The 27495-nt window shown below is 37.4% G+C and overlaps 1 protein-coding gene across 1 annotated transcript; it reads left to right on the top strand.

Moving 5' to 3' along the window:
• Positions 1-362: 362 nt before the first annotated feature.
• Positions 363-19641, top strand: LOC122292150 (DNA ligase 1). The gene is made up of 17 exons (XM_043100371.1): positions 363-1256; positions 2748-2864; positions 4181-4282; positions 4364-4480; positions 10853-11083; positions 11170-11264; positions 12101-12188; positions 15816-15947; positions 16642-16754; positions 17034-17135; positions 17238-17299; positions 17503-17574; positions 17668-17741; positions 17846-17902; positions 18851-18928; positions 19009-19086; positions 19242-19641. Exons 1-17 carry the CDS (start codon positions 489-491, stop codon positions 19308-19310), a joined length of 2355 nt encoding a protein of 784 aa, XP_042956305.1. The 5' UTR covers positions 363-488; the 3' UTR covers positions 19311-19641.
• Positions 19642-27495: the final 7854 nt, after the last annotated feature.

Below are 27495 nucleotides of genomic sequence, written 5' to 3' on the forward strand. Positions count from 1 at the left end.
TTTTTTATATAGCTATATGCAAAAAATACATATCATTTACACATACTATACAGTCAATCGCCCCCAAGTACCAAATCTTAATTCTGTCTCTAGTTGTGGGTTTTAGTGTAAAGAATTTTTAAATTAGTGAAGTTTAGTAATTTATGAATTGAATATTTAAATATTAAACTTACTTTAAAATTAAATTAATTTTAATATTTTCCAAGTTACAACAGGCCCTAAGTGAGCAAAGAATGGAATTATGGAAGTGTCTCAACAAATTTACCTTAAAAAATGTTTTGCACATAATATTTTTTATATGAAAAAAATCTAATTGAAGCAAATATGTAAACGATAACAAAATTGTAATAATGACGAGATATTCCCGCCATGTTTCCGTGGGCTTCCCTCCCTCGGGCCTCTCTCCCCCGCGTCGTACCGCACGCTAGTTACCCTCTGTGGCACTCTCCAGTCTCCTGCTGCTTGAGCATGTTACCTTTGTAGCATTGATGCTCCCACTCCGTTTATGCTACTGCCTGCGGCATCCTCCCTCACTTTCTCACCCCCTCAAGGCCCTCTCTTTCTCTCCCTTCCCCACCAAACCTTTCTGTCCTTCTCTGAAGCCCTTTGCTTCCACAAACCCTAAAACCTTCACCATGTCATCTCGCCCTTCCGCTTTCGACGCCCTCATGTCCGGCGCTCGGGCTGCCGCTAAGAAGAATACCCTACCCCGCTCCTCTTCTCCCAAAAAACGCAAATCCCTAGATTCAGACTCTCCCACAAACACCAGCATCTTCCATTCTTTAGCGCCCGATATCTCAATTTCCCAGGAATTGAAGAGCGTGGATGAGAGCATTGGGTCCGACGCCGCGCCCGCAGCTAAGAAGAATAAGATCCGTGCGGTGACCGTGGAGCAGACTATTGCTCAATTTAAGACCAAAATGCCACAGTTGAAGAAGAAGGCGGGGGACTTCGATCCAAGCTCGGTTGCATGGTGGGGTGAGGGTGAGAGGGTTCCATTCATTTTTCTCTGTTTGATCTTGGACATGATTTCCAACGAGACGGGGCGCATTGTGATTACGGATATAGTGTGTAATATGTTGAGGACTGTGATACATACGACCCCGGATGATCTGGTGGCGGTTGTTTATCTTTCTGCGAACAGGATTGCGCCGGCGCACGAAGGTTTGGAGCTAGGAATTGGGGATGCTTCAATAATTAAGGCACTCTCGGAGGCTTGTGGGAGGACAGAGGTGCAGGTTAAAAAGCAATACAAGGTACTTGTTTCTGTTTATTTGCTTTCTTAATCTTGGACCGCTCTGTGGAAGATCTGAAAGCAGTACAATGTACTTGTATTTGATAAGCACTACAAGGTAATTGGAGCGCTCTATGGAAGATCTGAAATTTTTTTCTTTAAGACTCTATTTATGTGGGCTATTGTTATGGATATCAATGGCGGCAGTTTTCATGAATTCCTTATATATATCTTTATTTCCTAACTAGCTGCATTCGTATACGACCTGCGTATTTGGGCTATGTCTATTTTCATATTAATAAAATCGCTCTTACTTATAAAAATAAAAAATAAAAAATGCCATGGCTAGCTTTGAGTCATGCCCGTATAATTTCATCATGTTGGTTTAATCCCAGATTGAAGGACGTAAACTAGGATTAAGTTCTTATAAAGCCATATTAACTTCTTCAGATTGAACTATAGGAACGTTGCATAGGAGATGAGGTATCAATATTAGCAACAAATGTGGGTTCAACCTGTTAAATATCAAACACATTTTTCCGTAAAATGATTCAATAGTTTTTGAGTTGCCCTTGTTGTTTAACCTAATTTTTTAAAATATAAAGTAAAAAAAAAATGACTCATCAACAACTCACAAAATAATGTTTAAAATTAATTTAACCATATGCGTGGTGGAATAAATTAATATAAATATTTTTTATGGATCCATGAATATTTATACATACTTGAGATTGGAAAATAAAATGTTGTCTCCTTTACTATAAAGATCTCTTCAATCCTTTCTACAATATTTTAGAAGTGTAAACTAATTGTAAGAAAGGGAAACTTCTTTTCAATAATTTTAAAAACATATAAATAGTAAAAAAAAAAAAAAGGAAAATAAATTTTTTAATGACCGATGTGCGGCACGCTTGTTTATAATTGTAAGAATATTTTTGAGGGAACGCAGCCCCCCCCCCCCCAAAAAAAACTACAATTCGTTAAAAAGTACTTTTTGGGGATTCTAGAAGAATGAAAGTCTAAGAGATTTAAGATCTGTAACTTTGTTGTGGGGCTTCTAGTGCTTTTTTTTTTGGGGGGTTGGGGGGGGGGGGGGGGGGGGGGTGAGGGTTGCTCTGTGCTGATTACATGACCATGACAATGTTTCATTCTTGGGCTGTTGAATTGCATTTTGATTGTAATGGGTTCTTGAGACTCTGGAAAAATAGTTGGCCTTTTCTTTTTTTAAATGTCAAGTGAGTATAGAAATTATTGTGAAGTATTAGAGGATCTTCCTATAGTTAAGTGATGATATTGTTCACCGTTGGTTCCCATTGCATCCTAATCCCTCTATCAATTCCAATTGGTTTTAAATCTCATTTGAGAGAAGAACTGCTCTTTTTGTCTGGTAAGCCAGCACTACCTTTTAAACTAATTCTTTTTATGAACACAGCTCCTTTTATCTTTTATTTTTTTATTTATATTGGTTTTAATATTTTTTTATCAAAAAATTTATATTGGTTCTAATTATTAGGAATTGGGTGACTTGGGTCTTGTGGCAAAATCAAGCCGTTCATCTCAATCTATGATGCGCAAGCCTGATGCCTTGACTGTCATCAAGGTTTTTAATACATTCCGGCTCATTGCTAAGGTGTGCTATCTTTTTCTCTCCCAAACTTGATCTTTACATTTTAATCTTTTGTTATTTTGGGTTAGACTTGGGTTTGGCCTTGGTTGGATTTGATGAGAATTAAGGCTGGAAATAAAAATCAGGTATCAACAAGTGATAAGTCTTACATTGGCTATTTACTAGGTGAAACTTGGCTGTGTAAGTCATTCTAGTGAAGTATCAAATTCACTAGTCTTTTAGGGTTATGGCACAGATGTGACCTGTGCTTTACTTATCGAAAAAAAAAAAAGATGTGACCTGTGCTTTCCTTGAGCCGTTAAATCTGGTATCAGTGCCACCTAGTAGGGCTAGCCCTGTATACTAGAGCATTGTATGACATGATCTTGAAGAAGACATCAAAAGAATGTTAGAAGGGGAGTTTGTGACAGCTTTGCCCCACATTAAGAAAATAAATAACTAACAAGTGAGTAAATTATAAAGTCCCTCATTGGCTACATACTAGGTGAAACTAGGCTTGATGAGTAGGTCTAGAGAATTTTCAACTTGACTGATCGTTGGGGTTGTAATGTGGATTTGGCAAACATGCCTATTTGTGATGGTTGGTTTTGGTTTATCCACAATACTGATGGTTGGGTTAATGGATTCTCATACTTTCTATTTTTTTGATGATATTAATTATTGTCTTTGCACTACTTGATAGTAAATCTATTTTGTTTGGTGCTCCAACTTTTGAGCCATTGGTTAGATACTTAGGTTTAATATTGGAAGCTCTGATGCTGTATCACTTTCCTTAATATTGCATTTTCCTTTCTTTTTTGAATTTGCCACCATATCTCTTGGCTCTTTTCTTCGAAATGTTGAACTTTTTGTTGTGGGTTCTTGAATTATTAATTTCTATTTTACCCAGCACATTGCACTTCCCCCTCACCTTGGCAAAAAGACTTTCTTGTCTATGGCAACTTGAGTGGTTTGAATTTTTCTTTGTAGCTAAATTTAGAGAAAGCGAAAAGGTTAAGTTATTAGTTTTCTCAAGTTATTGACCCATGTTATGACCTATGCATCCAAAAACTGCATGAAACTTTTTATCAGTTTAGTTATGCTTTTAAAATAATTTATTAGTAATAAATGTCTTGTTGCACAATTTTTTCATTCTTAATTTGTATCCAGGGTAACAATTGTCCTTTTCAGTACCATATCCAATGGAATTATGCACTGTTGTTTGGCCAATGGGCACGACATTAAGATTTGGGAGAAAGAGATATGGGATCGTTGTAATGACTTTTGGTATTACAAGTAGAGTTTTGTAATTTACTTGCTGTTAATTTGAATGTTACTAGGAATCTGGGAAAGATAGCCAAGAAAAGAAAAAAAACCACATCAAGGGACTACTTGTTGCTGCCACTGACTGTGAACCTCAGTATCTAATTCGTCTACTTCAGGTTGCAAACCAGACATCTATTATATATCTGTTTGTTGGCTCCTTCTTCAATTGTATAATTTCTATTATTTGTGTTTTGTAGACGAAGTTGCGCATTGGATTGGCAGAGCAGACCCTATTAGCTGCATTGGGTCAAGCTGCTGTCTATACTGAAAAACATTCTACACCACCTCCAAACATTCAGTCTCCAGTAGAAGAGGTCAGTTATTGTTCTTTATTTCAGAAAACTTGCTCCAGGATGTACTGTATTGCAACAGATAGAAAACATTTGTACATTTTGTTTACCTGTAGATGGTCTAGAAAGGAAATTACCTTACAGGCTATAACTCTTAGATTATGTGAGCTTGAAGAGAGATGTGAGGATTATGGGAAGAGGGAGGGGACAACCAGGAAAGGGGAGGGAGTAACTATCCAGACCTTTGTTTGGTTGTTGAAATACACAAAAAGGAAGTGAATGATTTTTGTAGAGGTTGTTGAGATTTTATAAATCAGCAAACATAAAAAAGGAAGTGAAGGACAACTCACTAAAATTGGTATGTTCTCTCTTCAAATTTAGCCAATTCAAGGGGATTGGAAATGGTTGCTTTGAGGGGATATCGTACCCCTACGAATAGTGGCGAAGCCAGGAGTTCAACTTTAGGGGCTGATCTAATTGATGGTGATTAATATATTATTTTTTACATATTTTATTCTTAACAAAAGGTACAAACATAAATTGAGATGCAAATACAAAATGCATCTATTTTCAAGATTGAAAAAATTGGACATCTTCAATCACTTATCATGTAGGTACTGGGCACGTTAAAGAAACAAAAATGCAAAATTAGTTTTTTTTAATGGGTAAAATAAATTTTATTAATGATGCAAACGTATATTGTCCCAGTACACCGGAATTATACATAAACCCACTTCAACAAACAAAGGGGATAACCCCTAGGGGTTGGCTCAAGTGGTAAAGGCCTTGGGCTTGGGAGTATGCTTCTCCCCAAGTTTAAGTTTCAAATTCACTTGGGTGCAAACAATCTCTAGGGGCCATTAGACTGGGGGATTTTTTGTTTGAATTACCCAAGGTGCACTTGCGGGAAACTCTTTACTGAGGGTCTGTGCACCTTCGGGATTAGTCGGGACATTATTTCTGGACATCCGGTGCCAATCAATAAAAAAAAAAAGGGGAAACATGCTATAAAGTCCTAAAAATTAGAAATAGAAAAATGAGACCCAAAATGGGCTTGTGTCCACAGATATGTAGTGTTAAGAACAAACAACTCTAACTCTGACATTGATGTTTTGCAATCCTCAAATCTACACTAATTTCTCTCTCCATATACACCATAGAATACACGATATGACCAGCTACATAGGGTTATGCACTGATGGTAACTAAACTTCACTTTCCAACATGTTAGAAGCTCCACCACCCTGGAGGTATCATCAGGAGTGATTTTTTTTTTTTTTTTATAAGTACAAAGAATTTATTAATCCACAGATTTAGGCAAAGCCCAAGTACATAGGAGATATACATACGAGAGATGAACCTAATTACAAGCTAAGAGCTGTGAAAAACAGCATAAACGTCATTAAAATGAATCACATTCAATACAATAGCCGAAGCCAAAAGTAATAATGTATGAAAGAAAAAATCCCTAAATCCGCCCATCAAACATTCTCTATAATCAAAACAGCGACCATTCCTCTCGTTCCAAGTACACCTCATTAAACATGAAGGCACCCATCTTCCAAACAGCCGTGATTTGACGATTGCCCTGAATTCCTCTCCAACATGACTAAATCTACCACCCTCCTAGGCATTACCCATGCAATACCAAACCTAGTAAAGATTTCATCCCATAAAGCCTTAACCATGTCACAGTGAAGGAGAGAAGATGATCCCAATTCTCCATTTCTTTTACACATAAAACACCAATCCGTTATAAAAAGCCCACGCTTTCTCAGCTTATCGATAGTTAATATTTTCTCGTGGGAGGCCCGCCAGCCAAAAAAAGCAATCTTAAGTGGAACAATGCTCTTCAAAGGGAAAACAATGGAGAAGTGGGTCAACATAACCTTATTAAAGGATCTGGCTGAAAAGTTCTTATTACCCGAATGAGTCCAAAGCAACCTGTCCTCCCTTCCAGACTTTAAATTCAGCGCATATAATGCACTGTAAAATTCAGTAATATCCCTTGCCTCCCAATCTTGTACAGCTCTAATAAACCTCACATACCATTGAAGAGAACCAGTAGGGATATGATTATGGCCATATCATCAAGAAGGGGAGTCTCAAGTATGGAAGAGTTTTGAGGGGATAATCCTTAGGTTGCGTTTGGATAGTGAGGTGATTTTAGATATTCTGTGAATAGTAGTGAAAAAGTAATGATAAAATATTGAATAGTAGTGAATAGTAGTAAAAAGTAATAAAAAGTAGGTGAAAAGTAATGATAAAATAATGAATAATAGTGGAGGATTATTAGAATACTCAATTACCCAAACTAGCCCTTAATCTTTCCTTGTTTCTCTGTTTCGATTTCTTTTCTTTCTTTTAGTTTATTCATTAGTTAGATGAAGATGGATCTGAGTTTTTGGATAGAAGCTAAGATGTTCGTGTTTAGTAGGGAAGGTGGTAACTTTTTCTATGTTACTGAGAAGAGCAGGAAGTTGTCAAAGTCCCTTAATCTTCGTGGAGGAATGGTTGTCTGAATGGCAAAGATGATGGAGGATTGTTTGAGGTCATCGGGTAAACTGGAATCTTACCAGACTAGAAGGGAGGGAAATAGAGTTTTTTTGGTTCAAAGGTGTCAAAATGCGTATGGTAGGTTTGTGAAGTTGATTTGAGTTTGGCACTGGTATGGGGAATGGTATCATTGTGATTCCAGAAGGGAGGAAAGGGTGTGGTAGGGCAGGTTTTGTGAGGAAAATGAGGGAGATTATTGATTCTAAATCCTCTGTTTCTGCTTCTGAAAACAGAGTTGCTTGAAACAATGGTGGTGTTGTTCAGGATTCCCAAGGTAAGAAGGTGATATCGGATACATCATACAAAGGTGTTATCCCCCCTTGTGCAGCTTCTAACTTGTTGGCATTGATGAATCCAGTGTATGAGGTTTCTGGTTCTCACCAGAATAATGGAAATGTCAATATTAGGAAGGATGAGCTAGTGATGGATGTTTGTAAATGGAAGGATGGTATGATTGTTGCTTTGTGGCGGAATCAGCTTGATGGTGGGTCTGATGGTTGGCCTTCCATGGCGCTGCAGATATTTGGAGAAGTCGAAGGGTCTCTTTGGCACATAAGGGCATAGCTTATTGGATGGAAGGAGAGGTTGGATTCATTGTTGAAGCAAGTTGATGGGGGGCTAGACTTGCTTATGGGCTTGGGCCAAGCATCAATGGACAATGAAGTGGTGAAGGGGGTGATGGGGACGTGGATTGGACCTAGTGGTTCTAATGCTACTAAGGGAGATGGGCTAGCCAGAGGCCTAGCATAGAGGCTTGTTCAATGGAGGGCTAAGCCTTATTGTGCGAAGCAGGGTCCCAAAAGCTCAATAGGAGTGATGGCTTAGCCCAAGGGTTTGATTGCTTGGACAGGTGCTTTGACTTCACATATAGGCTTCGAGAGGTCTTCCAACGTCAAGTTCTCCGGTGGCAACTTACCATCTACATAGATCTAAGATTTTGACTAGTGAGGAGGTTTAGATCAGATCTTTGACGGCTCAAAAGGATGCGTCTTCATCCTAGAAAGGGTCGAAGGCGGTTGGAGACTCTTTTGGGGGTACTTAGGTGGTGAGTCTCACTTCGGCGAAGGGGAGGCAGATGTCTTCATCACATTTTTGCTGTGGTAGTAATGTGCAGGTGTCAAAGGGCGTGGTTGTGTAGGATGTAGTTGGTGAAGAGGAGCTGCCTTTGGAATTCCATTTAGCCCCTTACATTCCAAGATAAAATCTTTGGATTCATTAATCATAGGTATTCGCCCTACCCGTACTCCTTCCCCTACTTGCACTACCTTCCTAAACTTTATAATTAATAGAGCAAGCTAGTCTCCTTAACTCCCTTTCTCTTTTGGCATAAGATCTAGCCAAGAGAGGTGGACTCGATTTTATAGCAATGAGGAGAGCTTTGAATTGATCTTCAAAACCCTCACATGAAATCCCTATGCATTCCTGTATTTCATCCACTTTCTAGAGGACCCAATCCGGCTGAGAATCTACCCACTGTGAACCTAGTAACATAGAACATAAGGGACTTGGGTCATCCCCTGTCCCTTCCTCCAACACCTTCCTCTAGCTCCCTACAAACCAACTGTAGATCACACACCTACACAAACCCCTCATTTCCAGCCTACAGGATATTCTCTAAAGGGGTAGGAACACTTTCCTTGGATAGCCTCTAGGATATTCTCATAGATGCTTCGTCGGATTCATCCTGGGTAGGAACACCAACTGTGGGGCTACCACAGCTTGTGACTGGCTGCAAGGAACCTTCGAAGACCTGCGACAAACCATTTACGGTGATGGCACAGGGATCTTGTTTCCAGAAGCCTTCATGTTAATCTTGCTTGTCGGAACAGGGATCCGCACCAGCAAGTCATCTCGAGGGTTGCTGGCGTTTGGCGACCTTTTATGTGAGTGCCTGAAGGACCCCAAGTCAATTGCTGGTAGATCGAGAGAGGAAATCACTCTCGGGCTTGCGAAAGACCTGGCAAGTGGTTTGATTTGCTGGTGGTCGATCGAGACCAACATTGTCGAGTCATTGATGTTGGCGACCCTTTTTGTGGTGGCCCAGAGGGCCCCAAGTCAGTCGGCGGCGAATCTAGAAAGCAACCACTCGGGTTTGAGGAAGACTTGGGAAGTGGCTTGGTCCGTAGGGGGTCGATCGAGATCGACGTTGGTGAGTCACCTAGAGAGTCATCAGCGTTAGGCGACCCTCTAGATGATGGAGGGCCTCGAAGCTTCGCAATCTTTGGTTTGCAAAGCCCAGCCCAGCCCTAGCCTTACCTTTGTTCGGGCCCTCATTGTGAAGCCCATTGGAGCAGCCCATTTCCTTGTGCAGTCCACTTACCACTCCAAGGCCCAAACCCATTTCCTTCATCTCCTCAACGCTGCATATAAGCAGTCCATTTTCTCCTGCAAATGCCTCATCTGCGATCTCATGTCCAAATGTGTACCATGCATGTCAACCTCTGACATACCGACAGTAGGCCTACCACCCCCACCTTGGCCCTAGTTGTCTGTTGTGCCAGCAGTACGATGATCCTTCCCAAGGCCATTTCTGTTATGGTGGCTCACTGTATCTCCTCCCTATGCCACCACCCGACCGTGCCCATCGCCCCTTTTATGCACTTGTACTGGCATTGTGACCAACAATTGATTGAGGACATCTTTAAATGATTTCGAATGATTTGCCACCACCATCGGCCCTAAAAACAACTGCCTTCTGTTACGACTGCCCTCTCTCAATGCACTTGCCATCTTCTTCCATCACATACTGTTCGTTGCCTTTGATATGAAGATAAAATTTCATTTGCCACCATTTCCATATTCCACTAGTGCCATGTGTTGACCGTGGGCATTGGAGCATCTTTGAGCCATGAAGCTTCTGGTTCCCTCCTGTGTTGTAGCGTAGTAATCCTTTTTTTCACCCTTCATGCAGTCCTCCAGTGATTTAGCAAACCACTACACCGTGTTCATCCCCAGCCTCACCTCTTTCATGACCTTTCGACTCTTCTCAGTAATAATCATGAAACTTCCATTTGTCTTCAACAAAAAGAGTTTAGATTCAATCTCTAAGTGTTTTGGATTCCCCACTTACAAAAAAAAAAAGTGTTTTGGATTCCCCATTATCACACTAGTCTCACCTCAAAACTAAAATGCTTGGAAAAAATCTCACCGTTAAACGCCACCTACCAGCATTGTAGTTTTAGTTGTATGGAGAGAAAACTAGTTGTACAGATAGAAAAGGAAGTTTAAAGGGCAAAAACTTATTTCCAAAACAAGTTGTTGTCATTCACCACCTTCCCTTTCTATATACAAGCCGGGGTATCACAATGTTGCTCACAATCAAAATTTATGGGTGTAAATGAGAAAGGGTAAAATTCCAGGGACAACGGTATAATTAACTCCGCTTTCGAAAGGCCCTAGACGTGGTGAAGTTCCACATTATAAAGAAATAAGTCTTTTTATCAAGTGTATCACAAAGATTTTTTTTTTCAGTGGCTGAGAAGTGGGCTGGCAAAGAAGTATTGAATTATCAGTCACTGTTCCTAGACCTTTCCATGTGAATCTCATTTGTATATTCCTGATATGACTCGTGAGTAATGAGTGATTAATTGCCTTTTAGTTTTTTGATTCTGGCCATAGTGGTTGTAGATTTTTTTTTTGGGGGGGGGGGGGCTTCTTTAAGCACTTATAACCTTTTTTTCCTTCATTGATTTGGTAAGATTTTTTTCTCACCTTTAACTACGTTTGCACCACTAAAAATACTGTCCCTTGTCATTATAATTAAGTTATTGTGCTTATTCTGTTGTATTTACATTATTTTGTGCACAGATTTAATTTTTTGAATGATTGTGCTTGCATCAGGCTGCAAAGATTGTTAAACAAGTATACTCTGTACTCCCTGTCTATGACAAGATAGTTCCTGCTCTTCTTAGTGGTGGTGTATGGAATCTTCCAAAGACATGTAACTTTACACCTGGTGTCCCACTTGGACCTATGCTAGCAAAGCCAACCAAGGGGGTATCTGAGATTGTAAATAAGTTTCAGGATATGGAATTTACCTGTGAATACAAATACGATGGAGAACGTGCCCAGGTGATAATACCTAGTGAAACAACTAACTGCAACTTTATGCTGTCAAAATGGTATATAGTGTGTTATAGCTTAACTTTTTGGCACAGATCCATTACATGGACAATGGTTCAGTGGAGATATATAGTCGAAATGCTGAGCGAAACACTGGAAAGTTTCCTGACGTTGTCATTGCAATTTCAAGGTAGATTTCTATTGTTGGCAGTATTTCCTGTTGGGTAAGTTGAATGTATGTTTGAATAGTATCGTCAGCAATCTCCATAGAATATCATAACTTTGATCTGGGTTGCATATTTTTTTGTCTGCTGAGAAAATCTCATGGGTAAATAGAACCTGCTGTTACAATAGAATGTCAAAATAGTGTGGGAGCTTTTTGTTCTATCACTTTATCCAGGGGCAGAAATAGGCTAATGCCAAAATTTGAAAAGCTCCCTTAAGTTCATATTTACAGGGTATTTTTATAGATTCTAAAAATTAACTTTTACCCCCTCCAAAAATTCTACTGCCACCCAACTAATCATTTTTGAAGTTCTTTTTTCAAGTTTATGTCACATGCTGGCCTTGGGTCTGCAAATTAACGTCATAAGAGTTAGCACTTAGCAGTGGTTACCGGTCATTTTATCAGGATGTTCTTATGAGTTTTCTGGGCTAAAGCACTGCATTGTGTGTATTTTCAGTGTCAGGTCTCTTCTTGTTTTGTTCTAAATGATAATCCATAATCCTGTACTTCTTTAGTTCTGTTTTATACTGATGGTTTCATCCTGATCTTCTGATAGGATAGTTACAATTTTGCTGAAACCAAATGTGGTTTGTATCAAATAGTGTAAAACGTAGGTCTGAAGTCTGATCACCTATGTTGGATTCCTCAATTCATCTTAAGGACTAAAGAAGGTTGTCATATTTCTGAAACAAATTTAATCTTTCTTTGAGCTTTCTTTTTGTATTTCTAGTTTGCAACTACAAAAGTCGTCTGGTAAATAGTCATTTTTAGTTGTTGCTAATCTTACTGTCAGTATGCAGGTTAAAGAAGCCATCTATCCAATCATTTGTTCTGGATTGTGAACTTGTTGCCTACGACCGTGAAAAACAGAAAATTCTGCCTTTCCAGGTAAATTGCCTTCACATTTAGTTGAGGCATATCATTCTTTACATATGCAATAATTCTGCATTAATCAGGAAACCGGATCTTTATTAATCACTGTTGAGCATGGGAAATAAATACTTCGTAAAAATACTTGCTTTTTAAAAATAAACAAAAAACCCCTAGGGGTTGGCTCAAGTGGTAAAGACCTTGGTCTAAGGTTCGAATTCTACTGGATATAAACAATCTCTAGGGGCCATCGGACTTGGAGATTTTCCACTTAAATTACCCGAGGTGCACTTGTGGGAAACTCCTTGCCGAAAACCTGTGCACTCCTGGGATTAGTCGGGATGTTGTTCCTTGACACTCGGTGTCAATAAAAAAAAAAAAAAAAAAAAAAAAAAAAAGGTATGTACAAAGTGGTCTGTAAGAGAGGAAACATCTGAAACTCTAATTTAGGTTAGATAGCCCATGAAGAAGTGGGATCAATCTATTAAGGGTTATCCACATAACTTTGTCAAGGCAGTGTGACATGGTGACTCCATTTAGGAGGATGCACTTTAGGAAACTGCCTTGAATATTTTTAATTTTTTATATCTAAAAAAATCTTTATATGTTGGCATATAACTGCCTTGAATTTGTACTAATCTTAGAAGACCCAATAAAATGGAGGAAAGGGCCATGCATAATAATTTCATTCATTCTATTGGAAGGTTTCTTAAGTTTCACTGATCAAAAGGAAAAAAAAAGAAAGAGTTTCTTTTGTTTTATATGCCATTTTTGTATATTAGAGAGTTGCAAGGAACGATATGAACATGAGAAAGGGGAAAAATGTCAGGATTGGTACGTCTTTCATCCTACCCTATTGGAATTGAACATACAATAGTGTCCTGGATAAGTAATACTTAAAAGCATTAAAATTTTTCTTGATTTCTTGGTTAGTTTTTGGACTAGTCAAAGTACAAGTTTTAGTCCTTTAAGGGTTCTCTCTTCTCTCTCCGCCTCTCAAACCTGTTCCAATGAGTTAGTATAGTTTCTTCCCGGGATTCCTTTCATTTCATCTTCAAGTTAGCTTGCTAAACAGATGATCATTATTTTTCCCTTTTGAGTTGTTTACGCATTGGAGCTTTGGAAAGAGGAGGGGTATTTGTGTTATGCATAATGGACAGGAGCAAGAGCTCAGCCTGAACAATTTCACCAGGGCCAAAAATGCTTCTGGCCTTTTATGATTTTTCAACATTTAATGTGTCAATGGAGTTAATACTGCAAATGGCGGCAGAAGAGTATCAAAGGTCCACTAGTGCAGAGCCTGAGCAGGACAAAGGGGGTGAATTCTTGGACTTTAGCTTCTTGAGAGACGTTGCTTTTAAAAAAGGGTGGGTAGGTGTATAGTGAGATTGGACTCCAGGCCCACACAGCCTAACTAGTGGAGCAGGCCTATCAGAGACCTGCAATTGTTACACCACTGAAACCTTCTTACAATGAGATGTAGAAAACGATGCTGGGAAGATTGTCTTCAAAGCTTTTACCAAAAAAAGTCTTTAAAGGCTTGTGTCCACACCATGCATTGTACCAGAATCTGATTTTAGACTCAAAACTCACCTCATAGTTGCCAAAATAAGAGAAATCTTACCCAACCCTTCTAATGTTATTCATTGCCCCAACACTAAAAGGTCAACTAGCCTCATTTGAACACCTGCCCCCACATAGTACCATACTTAACATCCACCACCAATTGTGACAAAGCCTCTCTCTCTCTCTCTCTCTCTCTCTCTCTCTCTCTCTCTCTCTCTCTCTCTCTCCCTGTTTTTGTAGTGTAATTCCATAACTGATTGCCAAAAGATTTTGTGAAACAAAAGCAAATTTCTAATCTTCACACATCCTGATGAAACGGGTTCAAATCATACACCACTTAACTAGGTCAAACTTGAACTCATTGCCAACTCAGCCCCACAAGAAGTATTGTTGAAGTTTTCCAAGATGTTGAACTACACCACTAGGTGACATTCCATCCTCTCGATGATGTCATCCCGGCTTGATTATAGCTTGAATGGCACCCCTAACGGGAGACTCATACTTCATGGAAAAGATGATAACCCTACAATTAAAACTACTGGTAAAACCTCTAATACTATCCACTACTTCCATTGATACCGGTGCTGACTTGGCCGAATTGATTTTCAGCCTTGTAATGGCCTCAAAGCAAAGGAAATACGTCACAAACGACAAAGGTAATTCTAGATAGCCTCACAAAAGAGTCATCTGTGAGAGGCGATGAGGCAGAATTGGCACCCCTAACGGGAGACTCATACTTCATGGAAAAGATGATAACCCTACAATTAAAACTACTGGTAAAACCTCTAATACTATCCACTACTTCCATTGATACCGGTGCTGACTTGGCCGAATTGATTTTCAGCCTTGTAATGGCCTCAAAGCAAAGGAAATACATCACAAACGACAAAGGTAATTCTAGATAGCCTCACAAAAGAGTCATCTGCGAGAGGCGATGAGGCAGAATAAGCCCTTCATCATTTCTAGTCTCAATCAGAAAACTTGATAGCAGCCCTGAATTCATAGCAGCTGACAGCATTTCGCTCCTCCATTATCACTAGATACATGTTAGATCGGCACATGATCACAAGGTGGAATTGTTCTCTCTCTCTCTCTCTCTCTCTCTTTTTTCTTTTAAACAAGCTGGATTCTTTTATGTGGTGGTGTTGACAAAGTCCATTGAGTAAAAAAAGACAGACCTTCTAGGTCAAGTCTTTCTTCACTGCACTAATACTTAACGTCTTCGTTACTTGGAAGAGTATTTAATTTAATAAGGTGCCTTTGAGGGTACTTCTTTTGCTTGGATAATAGCTTTAGGAAAACAGGCACATTGTAGAATTGGAGTGGTGTTGTATGAGCAGAGTGGAGAAAGCATTGATAATCATTTGCTTCATTGTGAGGTGTCTAGGGATTTGTTGGCTTTTGATACTCAGTACTTTTTGTATTGTATGGTCATGCCCCAACGGGTGGAACAGTTGTTTTCTTGTTGGTGAAATACTTTCGGCAGTCATAGAAATATAAAAGTTAGGATTGTTCCATTGTGCTTAATGTGTTATATTTGGCAGCAATGTTATGCCTACGCATTTGAGATAGCAAGAGGAAGATCTCATAGTTAAAAGCCTCAATATTCAACTCCCTTTATGTTTGGATGGCTGTACAAGATAGCTCCCAGTTCTCATGCTCTATAGCTTTCAATGATTTTATTTTCTTCTCAATAGTTGGATGTATCCTTTTGTATGCTTCTTATTTACTTGGGTTGTGTCATTCTGGACTTTGAATAAAATTGCATTATTTATTAAAAGGATGGTTTCATAAAAGCGCTTTTATATTTGCAATTGGGATTTACCAATTACTCTCTAGTCTGTTATATAAAATGTCCTTCTTTCTGTTTGCCTTATTCTATTGTTCAGGACCATTTATTTACCTGTTCTAGTTTTCTATCATTGTAAAGGGAACAGAAATTTAAACTTTTGAAGAGCTCTTTTTATTGGTTTCTTCTTTGTTTATAAATAATGCCTTATAGATGACCTGTCCCATTTAGTTGACACTAGGCTTTATCTACATTGGTGAAGAGATTCTTATGAATGAATATTATGGCAGGTCCTCAGCACTCGAGCTCGTAAAAATGTTGCTGTGAGTGATATCAAGGTTGATGTTTGCATATTTGCTTTTGATATGTTGTATCTTAATGGCCAACCGCTTCTTCAGGAAGAACTTAAAGTTCGTAGGGAGGTATGACTTGTACATTTTACGAAGCCAAGTTTCATTTCTTTCTTTTTTGCTTCCTGTTTAACTTTAGTATCTTTTTTTCTTGGTGTGTTATCTTGTGGTCAATTTTGGCACTTTTTATAGTAACAGTTTTCAGTTCCAAGGGTTCTGCATGTGATAGTTTTTCTTCACAAATACCCATTTTATCATGCTCATAATCTTAATTTTTATTTTATATGTGAATAACATAAATTTTTGTAAAATATGATAAGAACATTTTGATGCTGTCTAAAGTATGCACAAGGTTATCTTTCCTGCTTGATGCCTGTTGGCTAAAGTCTTTTTGAAGATATGATATTGTGCATGATATTGTTTGTTCATTATAAAATTGGTACAAGTCTGCAAGAGATGACTTGATGGAGCCATCCTCACCACTAGTCCAGCATTGAGGATATTGGAGGTCACGTAGATGTTTTTGACTATTTCTGTCATAGGGACTTATGGCTTCTAGTGATTACCTAATTAATGCGGTTGCATGACAGTGCAGTTGTGCAAGCAACATCATTCAGGAACACAATTATGAAGTCTTCACCATATTTCTGTGCATGCATAGTTTTTATATGTTCCCGTTAATTTTTCCCTTTGGTCTCGTTCTATGTCACAAAGCGGAGTCTGACCGTTGTAATATGATCTTGCCTGTGTGCCTCTCATTATGCAGCACCTTTACAACTCCTTTGCAGAAGAGCGTGGACTTTTCCAGTTTGCAACCTCAATAATATCGAATGATCTTGAGGAAATACAGAAATTTCTTGACACTGCTGTTGATTCAAGGTACTCATTTCTTGACTTGGGTGGGCAGGTGGCAAATTGCTCATGAACTTGGCATATCATAAGATAATATTATTTAAGTAGCTTTTAAAAAAAAGTATTATTCAAGTATGTCAATGAGCCCATGTTGCCATTGAATCATATTTGTTATAGCAACGTTAAGTGCAAATGCATCTCAATGATGAGAACCCTACTGAATGTGTATTTAATTTCTATAGAAAAAAAGAACTTTTAAATTGAACTTCTTCCTCTCTCATATTATTAATCTATCTTGGTTTGCAGTTGTGAGGGCTTAATTATTAAAACATTGACTAGAGATGCTACATATGAGCCAGCCAAGCGGTCACACAACTGGTTAAAATTGAAGAAAGACTACATGGATAGGTGAGGGGTAAAATTACATGAAGAAAGATTACATATTAGCAACTTGTACAGGTGCCTATTATGGCTTACAAATTTATATTCATTAATTGGGTGTCTCTGCAGTATTGGGGACTCGCTAGATTTGGTACCTATTGCAGCTTTCCATGGCCGTGGGAAGCGTACAGGTAACTACAAAAATGCACCTGTTAAAATGAGGTGATACTTGAACGTGCTTCTGTTTATCTTTTTAAACTCTACTAGTAGCCAAATTCTGTGTTTTATCGTCACTTCCATTTAACGGTTCTTTCTGTATGATGTTTACTCCTCAATAATTGGTTTTAAGTTCAAGCCATAGTCTTGTTGATGGTAATATAGTGTTTCTCTTTAGGTGTCTATGGCGCTTTTCTCCTTGCTTGTTATGACAGTAATAATGAAGAATTTCAAAGCATTTGTAAAATAGGTGAGTGAAATACATGGTTTTGCGGCTGTCACTGGCTATTGAGTACCTAATCTAATGTCATTTGGTGTGATATTTTTATCCATTGATTTGTAGGCACGGGATTTTCTGAAGCAGTGCTTGAAGAGCGTTCTGTGAGTCTACGTTCTAAAGTGATTCCTAAACCAAAGGTCTGTGCTTCTCTTTCCTTTTGATTCTGCCACTAAAGAGTTGTGTATGCTTAGGGCTCCTGGAAAATTCTTCGTGCTACTTCTAAGTTTCTTCTCCATTTCAGCCGTACTTCCGGTATGCAGATTCAATGAATCCAGATGTATGGTTTGAACCCACTGAGGTAACAATCTTATCTTTTGGTTCATTGTGAATGTTCCTCTACTCCTATCTTTGTGCATTTGTTTCCCTTATCTCTTTCATTAGTTGCTAATTTTGAGCTTCTTGAGTCACGTCCTTTTAATATATGATTTGTGATGGAAAAAAAGTGATTCATTGACTTTTTTTCACCTCCACAGTAGAAAAATTTTATAACCTTCCTCTGGGCACTGCCTTGGGTGACCATGTGGCCCGGACCTAGACTGGCATAGTTGACACCCTTGGTATTTTAAGTTCCCCTTTTACTGTTATTAGATGTCTCATCACTTATATCATAAAACCAACAGTTCATGGGCTGATGCACAATGAGCAGCAACCCTTGTGAAGGGAATACTGAAAGTTTTGTAGTGAATAGACTATTCAAAAGTCATGAAGGTTATTCTGAAGCTCTTAATTACATGGAGATTTAAAAAAAAAAGTATATGTTGTGCACAAATCCGTGGCTTTCTGTTTTTATTTATACATAGCTTTTGGCCTCCCCCCACACTTATTGCTTTGGAACATTGATGCTCTAAATGCAGATATGTGCAAATTATTTCCTTATCCTTTTTTTATCGGGGTAGAGTATTTTATACGTATTAAACAGTATTTTTAACCAGATACCTATTGTCAACTGAGTACAACAGTTGGGACTTCAAATTCTTTTTGGCTACAATGAAATTTTGGAGGTTATATTCTTTGGTCTCTTCTGAATCCTGTTTGGTTTTCTCCCCTTTAGCCTCTGCCATATGGTTTTTGAGGAAGAATTCAGATGTAAAGAGGAGTAAAAATAACACATCTTATGCATGTTATTTTGGGTTTTTAAAAAAGCCAAAGCCCGAAGAAATTAAACCAATAATAGCTTAGATGATTGTTGTAGACACACAGAAGTGGAGCCCTTTTTCATGCATCTTTTGCGTAAATTGTCTTCTAGGTTTGGGAGGTCAAAGCTGCAGACTTGACTATTAGCCCTGTTCATCGTGCTGCAATTGGCATTGTGGATCCTGATAAGGTTGATTTTTTATTTTATTTTTGAGATGATTGTTTTTTAGAACCTCAGTCTAACAAGGTGCTTTGGCTAATTTGTGAAAGGGCATTTCTCTTCGATTCCCACGCCTGGTTCGTGTTCGGGAAGACAAGACTCCTGAGCAGTCTTCATCATCTGAGCAGGTGAAGAACAATCCTCATTATCTGATCATTTGATTATATGGTTACAGAACAAACAAGGGAAAAAAATGAAATTCTCAACTATTCATACCCCAGTTATTAGTTTGAACTCCATTTATTTAGTTATAGTTTTTTAATATTCCTTCATATTTTTTTAGGTCGCTGACATGTATAATGCTCAAAAGCACAACCACCTGAATAATCAAGATGATAATGAAGATGATTAAGAATTTGTGGAGATCTTTATTTCAATGTAAAGAGATCAGCAGCTTGGTCAATGCAGCCCACGCTAGTTGATAACCGAAAGGGAATTTTCTGTCGTCTAAGGTTATAACTTGTGGTGAGCGCCTAACCACCATATAGCCCCTTAATGTGGTGTAGTACCATTATGAAGTTCTTAATTTATCCTGTTAGAAATAGAATGAATGGCCTGTCATGCAAAATTTTCATTGTCTGCTTTAAGGCAATCATAGTTGTACATAAAACTTTCAGACATTTTAGTTGCTTTGTATTGGTCTTAGTACATTTGAGCGAGATGATCTGTTTCTAAACTTCTAACTGCTGCATTAACTGATGACTCGTGCATCAGACATGCTGAGTTACCACTATACTATGGGCAATTAGGATTAAGAGGGATCCCTTGGTGTAAGTCGACCAAAATGTTGATCAAAGAGATGATATGATCATCAAACGAAGCCTACAAGGAAGAATGATCTGAGATGTTTGTGTATAACTAAGGTTTCGGTTCATTTATTTTTAATTGGGCATTTGCAACCTGGTTGTTTTTTAGACTGATAGAATCGGCTTCCACCACGGACAATTATTTGGGCCGGGTCTTCCGGTAGACGCTCTGCATTTCTAATGGCCCTTCCTGGCGGTTGTCTAGGAAGAAATAAATATTTGAGCCGAAACAATGTTTGGTCCAGACGCTCATGGGATGGATGAGATGGCCCATCCTTGCAGTTGGAAGGCACTCGTCCTCATCCAATCTATAATCGTTGCATTAATCTCGTACACCATCTACACCACCTTCTTTCTCCCTAAACCCTTTTTTGTGAAAAAAATAATGCGTCGCTTTTGCTGTAGTATTGATGAGAAGACCACACACTTGATTGTCCCAAAGGTTTGGGAATCCATTTTCACCTCCCAAGACTAAACCCCTGCATTTAGTCTGCAGCCCCCTGCCTGCGCCTCCGTGCATGCTCCTCCACTAGTAAGTCTTTTGTGTTGTGCTTCATTTAAAACACATTTTTTGTGCTTTGCTTTTGTTAAGTATTCACTGGGTTGAACTAGAATTGATTGTAAGAATAGATTTATGATGAAAAAAGTGTGTTTGCACGTTTGAATTTATGGCCCAACAAGTTGTTGCCTTCGCATTGAGCAGAATCTTTTCTACTGGTGTTGGGGCGATATGTGCATTCAAACCGTGCTATTTTCATTTGAAACTTTTATCATTCTTATAAATAGTATTTCTCTTTATGAAAAATGCATGAATTCCTGTGACAAATAAGCAATACAAATACATCAATTATTCTTTATAGCTAGCTAGCTCCTTGATATGATTAGCTTAGTTATGTTGTTGAACATGAGTACTTTGATAACAAATTAAGTAGTTAATTCTCTTTATGTTTTTGTTGTTACGATCCCACATTGACTAAGTATGAGATTGGTTAATGGTTTATAAGCCCCTAGGCACCCTTCCATTGTAAGCTAGTTTTCAAGGGTGAGTTCTGCCTAGTGGGTTTATAACAAATAGTATCAGAGCTGCCCCACAGTTCTAAGGCCATGTTGTGACGGTTGCAATTGTGCAGCACGGGGGGTGATGCCGGCATAGCAGTAGTCGTCTGGGCTAGGAAAGGCCTAGTGCACAGTTAGCCCTTGTGAGTATCGAGACTGTCGTGGACGTCGGTTGCGAAGCGTGGTTGTTGTTATAATCCCACATCGACTAAGTATGGAATTGGGTGGTGGTTTACGAGGCCCTAGTCACTTTTTCCTAGTAAGCTAGTTTTCAAGAGTGAGTTCTACTTATTGGGTTCATAACAATTAGTGTCAGAGCATTGATCACATCTCAGGTTCAAGTCATGAAGGGGTTGACCTATAGGCTGGATTAAAATGTCTTTGTACTGTGTATGGACATAGTGTTAAGTTATTGAATGCCGATAGATGAGTGAAGCTGCCAAAAGGGAAACGACTACTACCGAGTTAGTGTCGGTAGAGTGGGCCGCTGTGGACATTGGATTCGAAAGTGTGGTGGAATGTTATGATCTTGAATGTTAAAGGTTTAACTAAATTAGTATCCAACAATTCTAGAGTTTTTGGATCAATGGTCGAGTTTTTAACTATTGTTAAAGCTTATCTATGAAGCTTGCTTAAAAAAATGTTAAATCAATTTATATACATATATATATATATATAGAAGTCCGAGGGATAGCTCAGTTGGTCAGGCTTTGGGTTTGCTTCCCAATGGTCACTAATTCGAGTCCCCTCAGAGCCACTGGAGGTTTAGCTTAGTTAACTTCAGAGTCCTGTGGGATTAGTTGAGGTGGGTGCAAACTGGCCCGGACATCTATAGATATATAAAAGTAAAATAAAAAATACATATATATATATATAGGCCATGCTATTTTATAACAAATTTTCTTCATGTGAACAATGACACTATAACGTTAGTTAGATGTAAATATTGTAAGATTAGAGAAGAATATTACAAGATTGAAGGCACAAAGGAAGATAGAATGCCACCTAGGTAGGATTTCACTAATCCAGGTATGATAAACGTTCGTCATTTAGATATGCTATTATGTCCGTCATTGTGTCTGATATTTCTAACTACTTAATATATTATTTATTTGTATATGATAGGGATATTTTGATCTAAAAAATACATACTACCTGGCATATATGAAGCCCCCAAATACGTATCCAAATCGATATTCATGCCAAATTTTCTCTCAAGTATAATTTAGTCGTCGCAATAGTTGTTCAATCATTCATTTGGAGAATATATTCTTTAACTTCTGGCATCAACTAAAAGTTGGGGTTGTTAGTTGAGCTAGACACCTAGCACGAACAACTACTTCCCAAATGCTTACTGCTCTAGGTATTGTTTATGTACAACTTTTCTAAACACTCTAGCACACTTCTTGTGATATTATTACCATCAACAATTGTTTTAATTTTGTTGTACTCTTCAATTAAACAACCTCGCATCTCGTTGATGCTATTGACTCCGAAGTCTGACAGTTTGAAGTTCCCTTGTGTCCAATCAATTCAAATGCATTAGTTTTTAAAAAAATATCTAATATTGCACAATCAACCCGTCTACTATTTGCAAATTTTAAACACTTCATGATCTGATATTCAAAACAATCAAAAATTCAAAACCTGGCTAACACATGGCAACCAACAGGAAACTAGAATTTGTAGTGGAAATCACTCCATATAGAGCTCTTTGAGATAAAAATATCAAAACAATCTACTTCCGAAAAGCAAATTGAAAGCGAAGTCAAATGCAATAAGGTAGCCACGTGTCCTCAATAATAGCCTTTGATACTACATTCCATGTTCCATTGTTTGGATCCACATTAATTCTCTGCTCTTCCAACAAAGAAAGATTTGACAAAATATTTCGTTGGAATTAAACGTCATTCAATTGTCTATTGCCCGATTACAGTGACATTAACAAATACTTCAACTGAATCAAACGTCCAATCTATATCGAAAAATAATTTATCTCAGTAGCTCGAATGTCAAACACCTCCAGTTGCATGAGTCCTAAGATATTTGAGATTTGCATTAGATTGATGCAATAATTTAAATTGATCACTCTGAGGCACGTTAGATAAATATAAATGCTGACAATAATGTAATACCAGTCCCATGTAAGTTTATGACTCGTATATTTTGTATGAATTTAAGGAATGGCTGAGAAATTAGTTGTAGAAGATGGTTTTTGCAGAGAAAAAAAAGTTGAGAGATTTTTTCAATCTGGCATTTCAGGTAAAGTGCACAAGTCATTTTCCATCAAGGAGATTTGATTTGCTTGCTACCATTCTATCTCACTAGGGGACCCTCGCAACCCCTCTCCAGTTTTCACCAACATTTGAAATGTTTTACTTTACATAGAAATTTTAAAAGCTGTAGTCCACAACACTTTGTTCATATTAACATGATTTATTTTATCTCTCATCTCTAGCAAACATACATTGATAATATTATCTAAGATTGTATGTCCTTCTTCACTTGCAACTCTAATTGATATGCGTCACCAAGAAAACTTTCAGCTCTCCAACATTCCAACAAATAATTTATATAGGTTTCACTGTTTTCAAGATATAATGCACCGTACTTAAAGTAAATATTTTTATCCACATCTAACTCTTCATTACAAAACTTTTATGGATGGCAACAAAAATCATAGTGAAAATTTATAGCGAATATCTACGAAATTAGAATGTAAAAGGTATCTACTTCTTTTGGATGAAGTTTGGGATTGTCTTGATATACATGAGATAGGAAACCGTGATAACTAGAAGGATAGTAACGTGGTATTGGCCACTAAATACTGTGACATTTGTCATTATATGGAAATTGATGAACAAATTTATGAGAGGCAATTGTCTACAGCTGATGCATATAAAATGTTTCGGGAAAAAGTGGGTCGGAATTTAAATCTTCCAGATATTGAACCAATAGTCTAGTTAGTTGTTGATGAAGGTGCTAGTTTGTCACTCTTGTTAGACAGGGTAACGAGAGCCTCCAGAAAAAAAAAAAAAAAAAAAAGATGATATTCATTTCTGGAATGATGGACTAAGCAGTTTACGGAGTTGGCTAAATATTAAAATCGAGGAGGGCAATGATGAATTGATTGAGTTTTTAAAGTTTTGTTATGATGAGTTAGATGGTGAGGATAAAAATGTTTGCTTTAGGCACAATGCATTATATCTTGAAGACTGTGAAATCTATATTGATTATTTGAAATGTTGGAGAGTTGAGGTTTTCTTGGTGATGCATATCAGTTTAGAGTTGTAAGGGAAAAAACGACATACAATTTTGCATGACATTATCAACGTGTGTTTGCTAGAGAGAAGTGATAAAATAAACCATGTTAACATGAACAAAATGAATTGAACTACAATTTTTAAAATTTCTATACAAAGTAATATACATTTAAGATGTTGGTGAAAACGGGAGAGGAGTTGCGAGAGTCCACTAGTGAGATAGAGCAAACAAATCAAATCTCCTTGATGGAAAATGACTTGTGCACTTTACTTGAAATGCCAGATTGCAAGAATCTCTCAACTTTATTTTTGTGCAGACACCATCTTCTAAGAGTAATTCCTCAGTCATTCTTTAAGATTATGAAAAATCTACAAGTGCTAAACTTACATGAAACTGATATTACATTATTGTCAACATTTATATTTTGTCTAATATGTCTCACAGTAATCAATCTGAATTCTTGCATCAATCTAATAGAATTCCCAATTAGCATATGACTCATGCAAATGGAAATGCTTCACATTTGAGTTGCTGAGATAAATTATTTTTCGACATAGATTGGACGTTTGATTCAGTTGAAGTGTTTGTGAATGTCATTGTATTTTGGCAATGGACAATTGAAGACGTGGAATTCCATCAAAATGTTTTGTCAAATCTTTCTTTGTTGGAAGAGTTAAGAATTGATATGGATTCAAACAATGGAACATGGGATGTAGTATCAAAGGATATTATTGAGGACCCATTGCTACTTTATCACATTTGACTTTGCTTTCAATTTGCTTTCTTGAAATAGATTGTTTTGATATTTTTATCTCAAAGAGCTCCGTATGGAAGGATTTTCATTTCAAATTCTAGTTTTTTGTTGGTTGTCATGTGTTGCCCAGATGACTAACACAAGAGGGGGGGTGAATTGAGTTGTATTAACAAAATAACAATTATAAATCAAATATATAATATAAAATATAAACAAAATATGAAATAACAATAAATATAAAGAGTAAGGGTAAGAGAGAAGCAAACTCAGTATGTTAACGAGATTCGGCCCCACTGCCTACGTCCTCGCCTCAAGCTACCTCTTGAGGATTTCCAAATTCACTATTCAACCCCCTTCAGGTGGAGATAGAAACCTATTACACCTTTGAACAACACCGCTACAAAGGATCCGTGTAGAACACCCTCTACACTTGCAATCACCTTACACGTGGTGATTCAACTATTTTTCGTGTAGAATACTTTCTACACGCACAAGGGTTATACACACCCTTTTTTTGATACAAGAGCTGATAGTGGGTAGGTTATCAGAAAACACTCCTCAATGAGTGAAATAAGAACAATACAGCGCAAACTATATCTCTCAAAATGAATAAGGATTAAGGCTCAATGCTTAGAGAAGAGAGAATGAAAGCTTTGAATGAATGTTGTATGTTCTGGATGTTGTGAATGTGAAGCTCTCAAATGATCTATTTATAGGCATATGAGACTTCATATTCAAATTTAAAAAGATTCACATGTAAAAGACATCATTCACTTTTTCAAAAAATTCAAATAAAATGTTCTTCTTTTTCAACTGTCAAAGATAACATCATTCACTTTTTCAAAAAAATCAAACCTAATCTTTTACTTTTGGCATATGACAAAATGAGCACACTTTCCTTTTTAAAAAATTCAAACCTAATCTTTTACTTTTTGTATATGACAAAATGAGCACACTTTACTTTTCAAATTTTTCAAACAAAATCATCTACCTTTTGTATAAGTCTAAAAAAGCATCAATCACTTTTGAAAATATTCAAATAAAACATGCACATGTGAAAGATGACAATCAATCATCTTTAATATTTTCAAAGTTCAACCCTTTAATCAAGGCATGCACATGCAAAAGATGACAATCAATCATCTTTCAAAATTTTCAAATTTAATTTTCAAAAATATTCATGCACATGTGGAAAATGTATTTTAATGCTTTATGATAAAATATTAATTTTGAGCATTAATCCTAATTTCAAATTTTAAGAGATTTACAACATTACTCTATGACTTTAATGTGAACTTGTTTCCTTCTTGCTTATGCTTGGTTCTTTGATGTGCTTGATTTCATTGTGTGAACAACTTGAGCTTGAAACTCATTTATTCTTTGAATTCATTTGTTATCATCAAAATCCATGTGTAGATTTATAATCACATGAAACTTGAAACCTTAAATTCAACAATCTCCCCCTTTTTGATGATGACAAATACTTGATAGAACTTGAAACCTGTATTAATACTTAAGCTCCCCCTGAAAATATGCATTAGTTTTTCAAGCAAAAGTATAAATATAATTCCAAGCATATATAACAAGTTTAGTAATTTAAACAATGTTAATGTTCTAGTCTAAAACTTCTTCCCCTTTTGGCATCATTAAAAAGGATCGGCAACAAGTAAATGGACTGAAGAAAACGATGCGTTTAATAGTCACTGTAGATAGTTGAAAAAAGGAGCCATCCGTGACCTGACAAATGCTGCAAAGTCTCGAGGCCTAACTCTATGAATTTAGTGCGGCTGGAGATTTAAATAATTGCCTGATGTTGTTGAAAAATGTGATTGAAGGCTCTGAGTTGCTATAAAAAATGATTATTTTCATCTATCGGATGCCAAAAAAATAATCGCTTCTTGACCTGAGTTCTGTTTTTCCACAACGATAGAATGACTGAGCAATTCTCTTCCACTAATGTTCCAGACTTGAATCAGGAACCCTTGACGCATCAATCATCAATCTTCTCTCCTGAGGCCGTCAATACCATGATAGGAGCAGTGAACCGTTTTTCTAGTAAGGCTGATTCTGAAATTATTGTAGAATCAAGAATGCTCAGTAGTCAATATGCTGCCTCTGTTACGATCATGTCTCGGAGGTTAATGGCGAGGGTGAGTGAGATTGATCATCTTAACATGCAAATATCTGAGTTACGACAGAAGCTTGCTAATAAGGATAGTGAGAAAAAAAGGCTAAAGCAAGAAAACCAAGAGTTGAAAAAATTTATAGATTGGTATGCTCATGATCTGCAACCACGAATAGAGGAGCTGGAACGAGAAAGGGTTCAGATACAAGGTCAACATCGGCAGATAACAGCAGAGGTTCATCGTTTACTAGAAAAATAGGGACAATCTACTGTTAATCTCGCTGGCTTAGTAAGAAAACTTTTGACAATGTGTGTCCAGCATATCTTGTATTTCTTTTGACTAAATAAGATTTGAAGAGACAATAGTTTGTCTTATTCTTTATGTTATCTCTATAAAATCAGTCCTGAAGTTCATCTAATCCGCATCAAGTTTTCTTCTCATCTCTATAACTCATCTGCATTCCTTCAACATTCTCGTTTTAAGCCTTCTATTCTTTTCTCAATGGCTCATTCTTCTAACATTTCTCTAGAT

The sequence above is a fragment of the Carya illinoinensis genome, chromosome 13 (genome assembly GCF_018687715.1).
Source record: "Carya illinoinensis cultivar Pawnee chromosome 13, C.illinoinensisPawnee_v1, whole genome shotgun sequence".
NCBI lineage: Eukaryota > Viridiplantae > Streptophyta > Magnoliopsida > Fagales > Juglandaceae > Carya > Carya illinoinensis.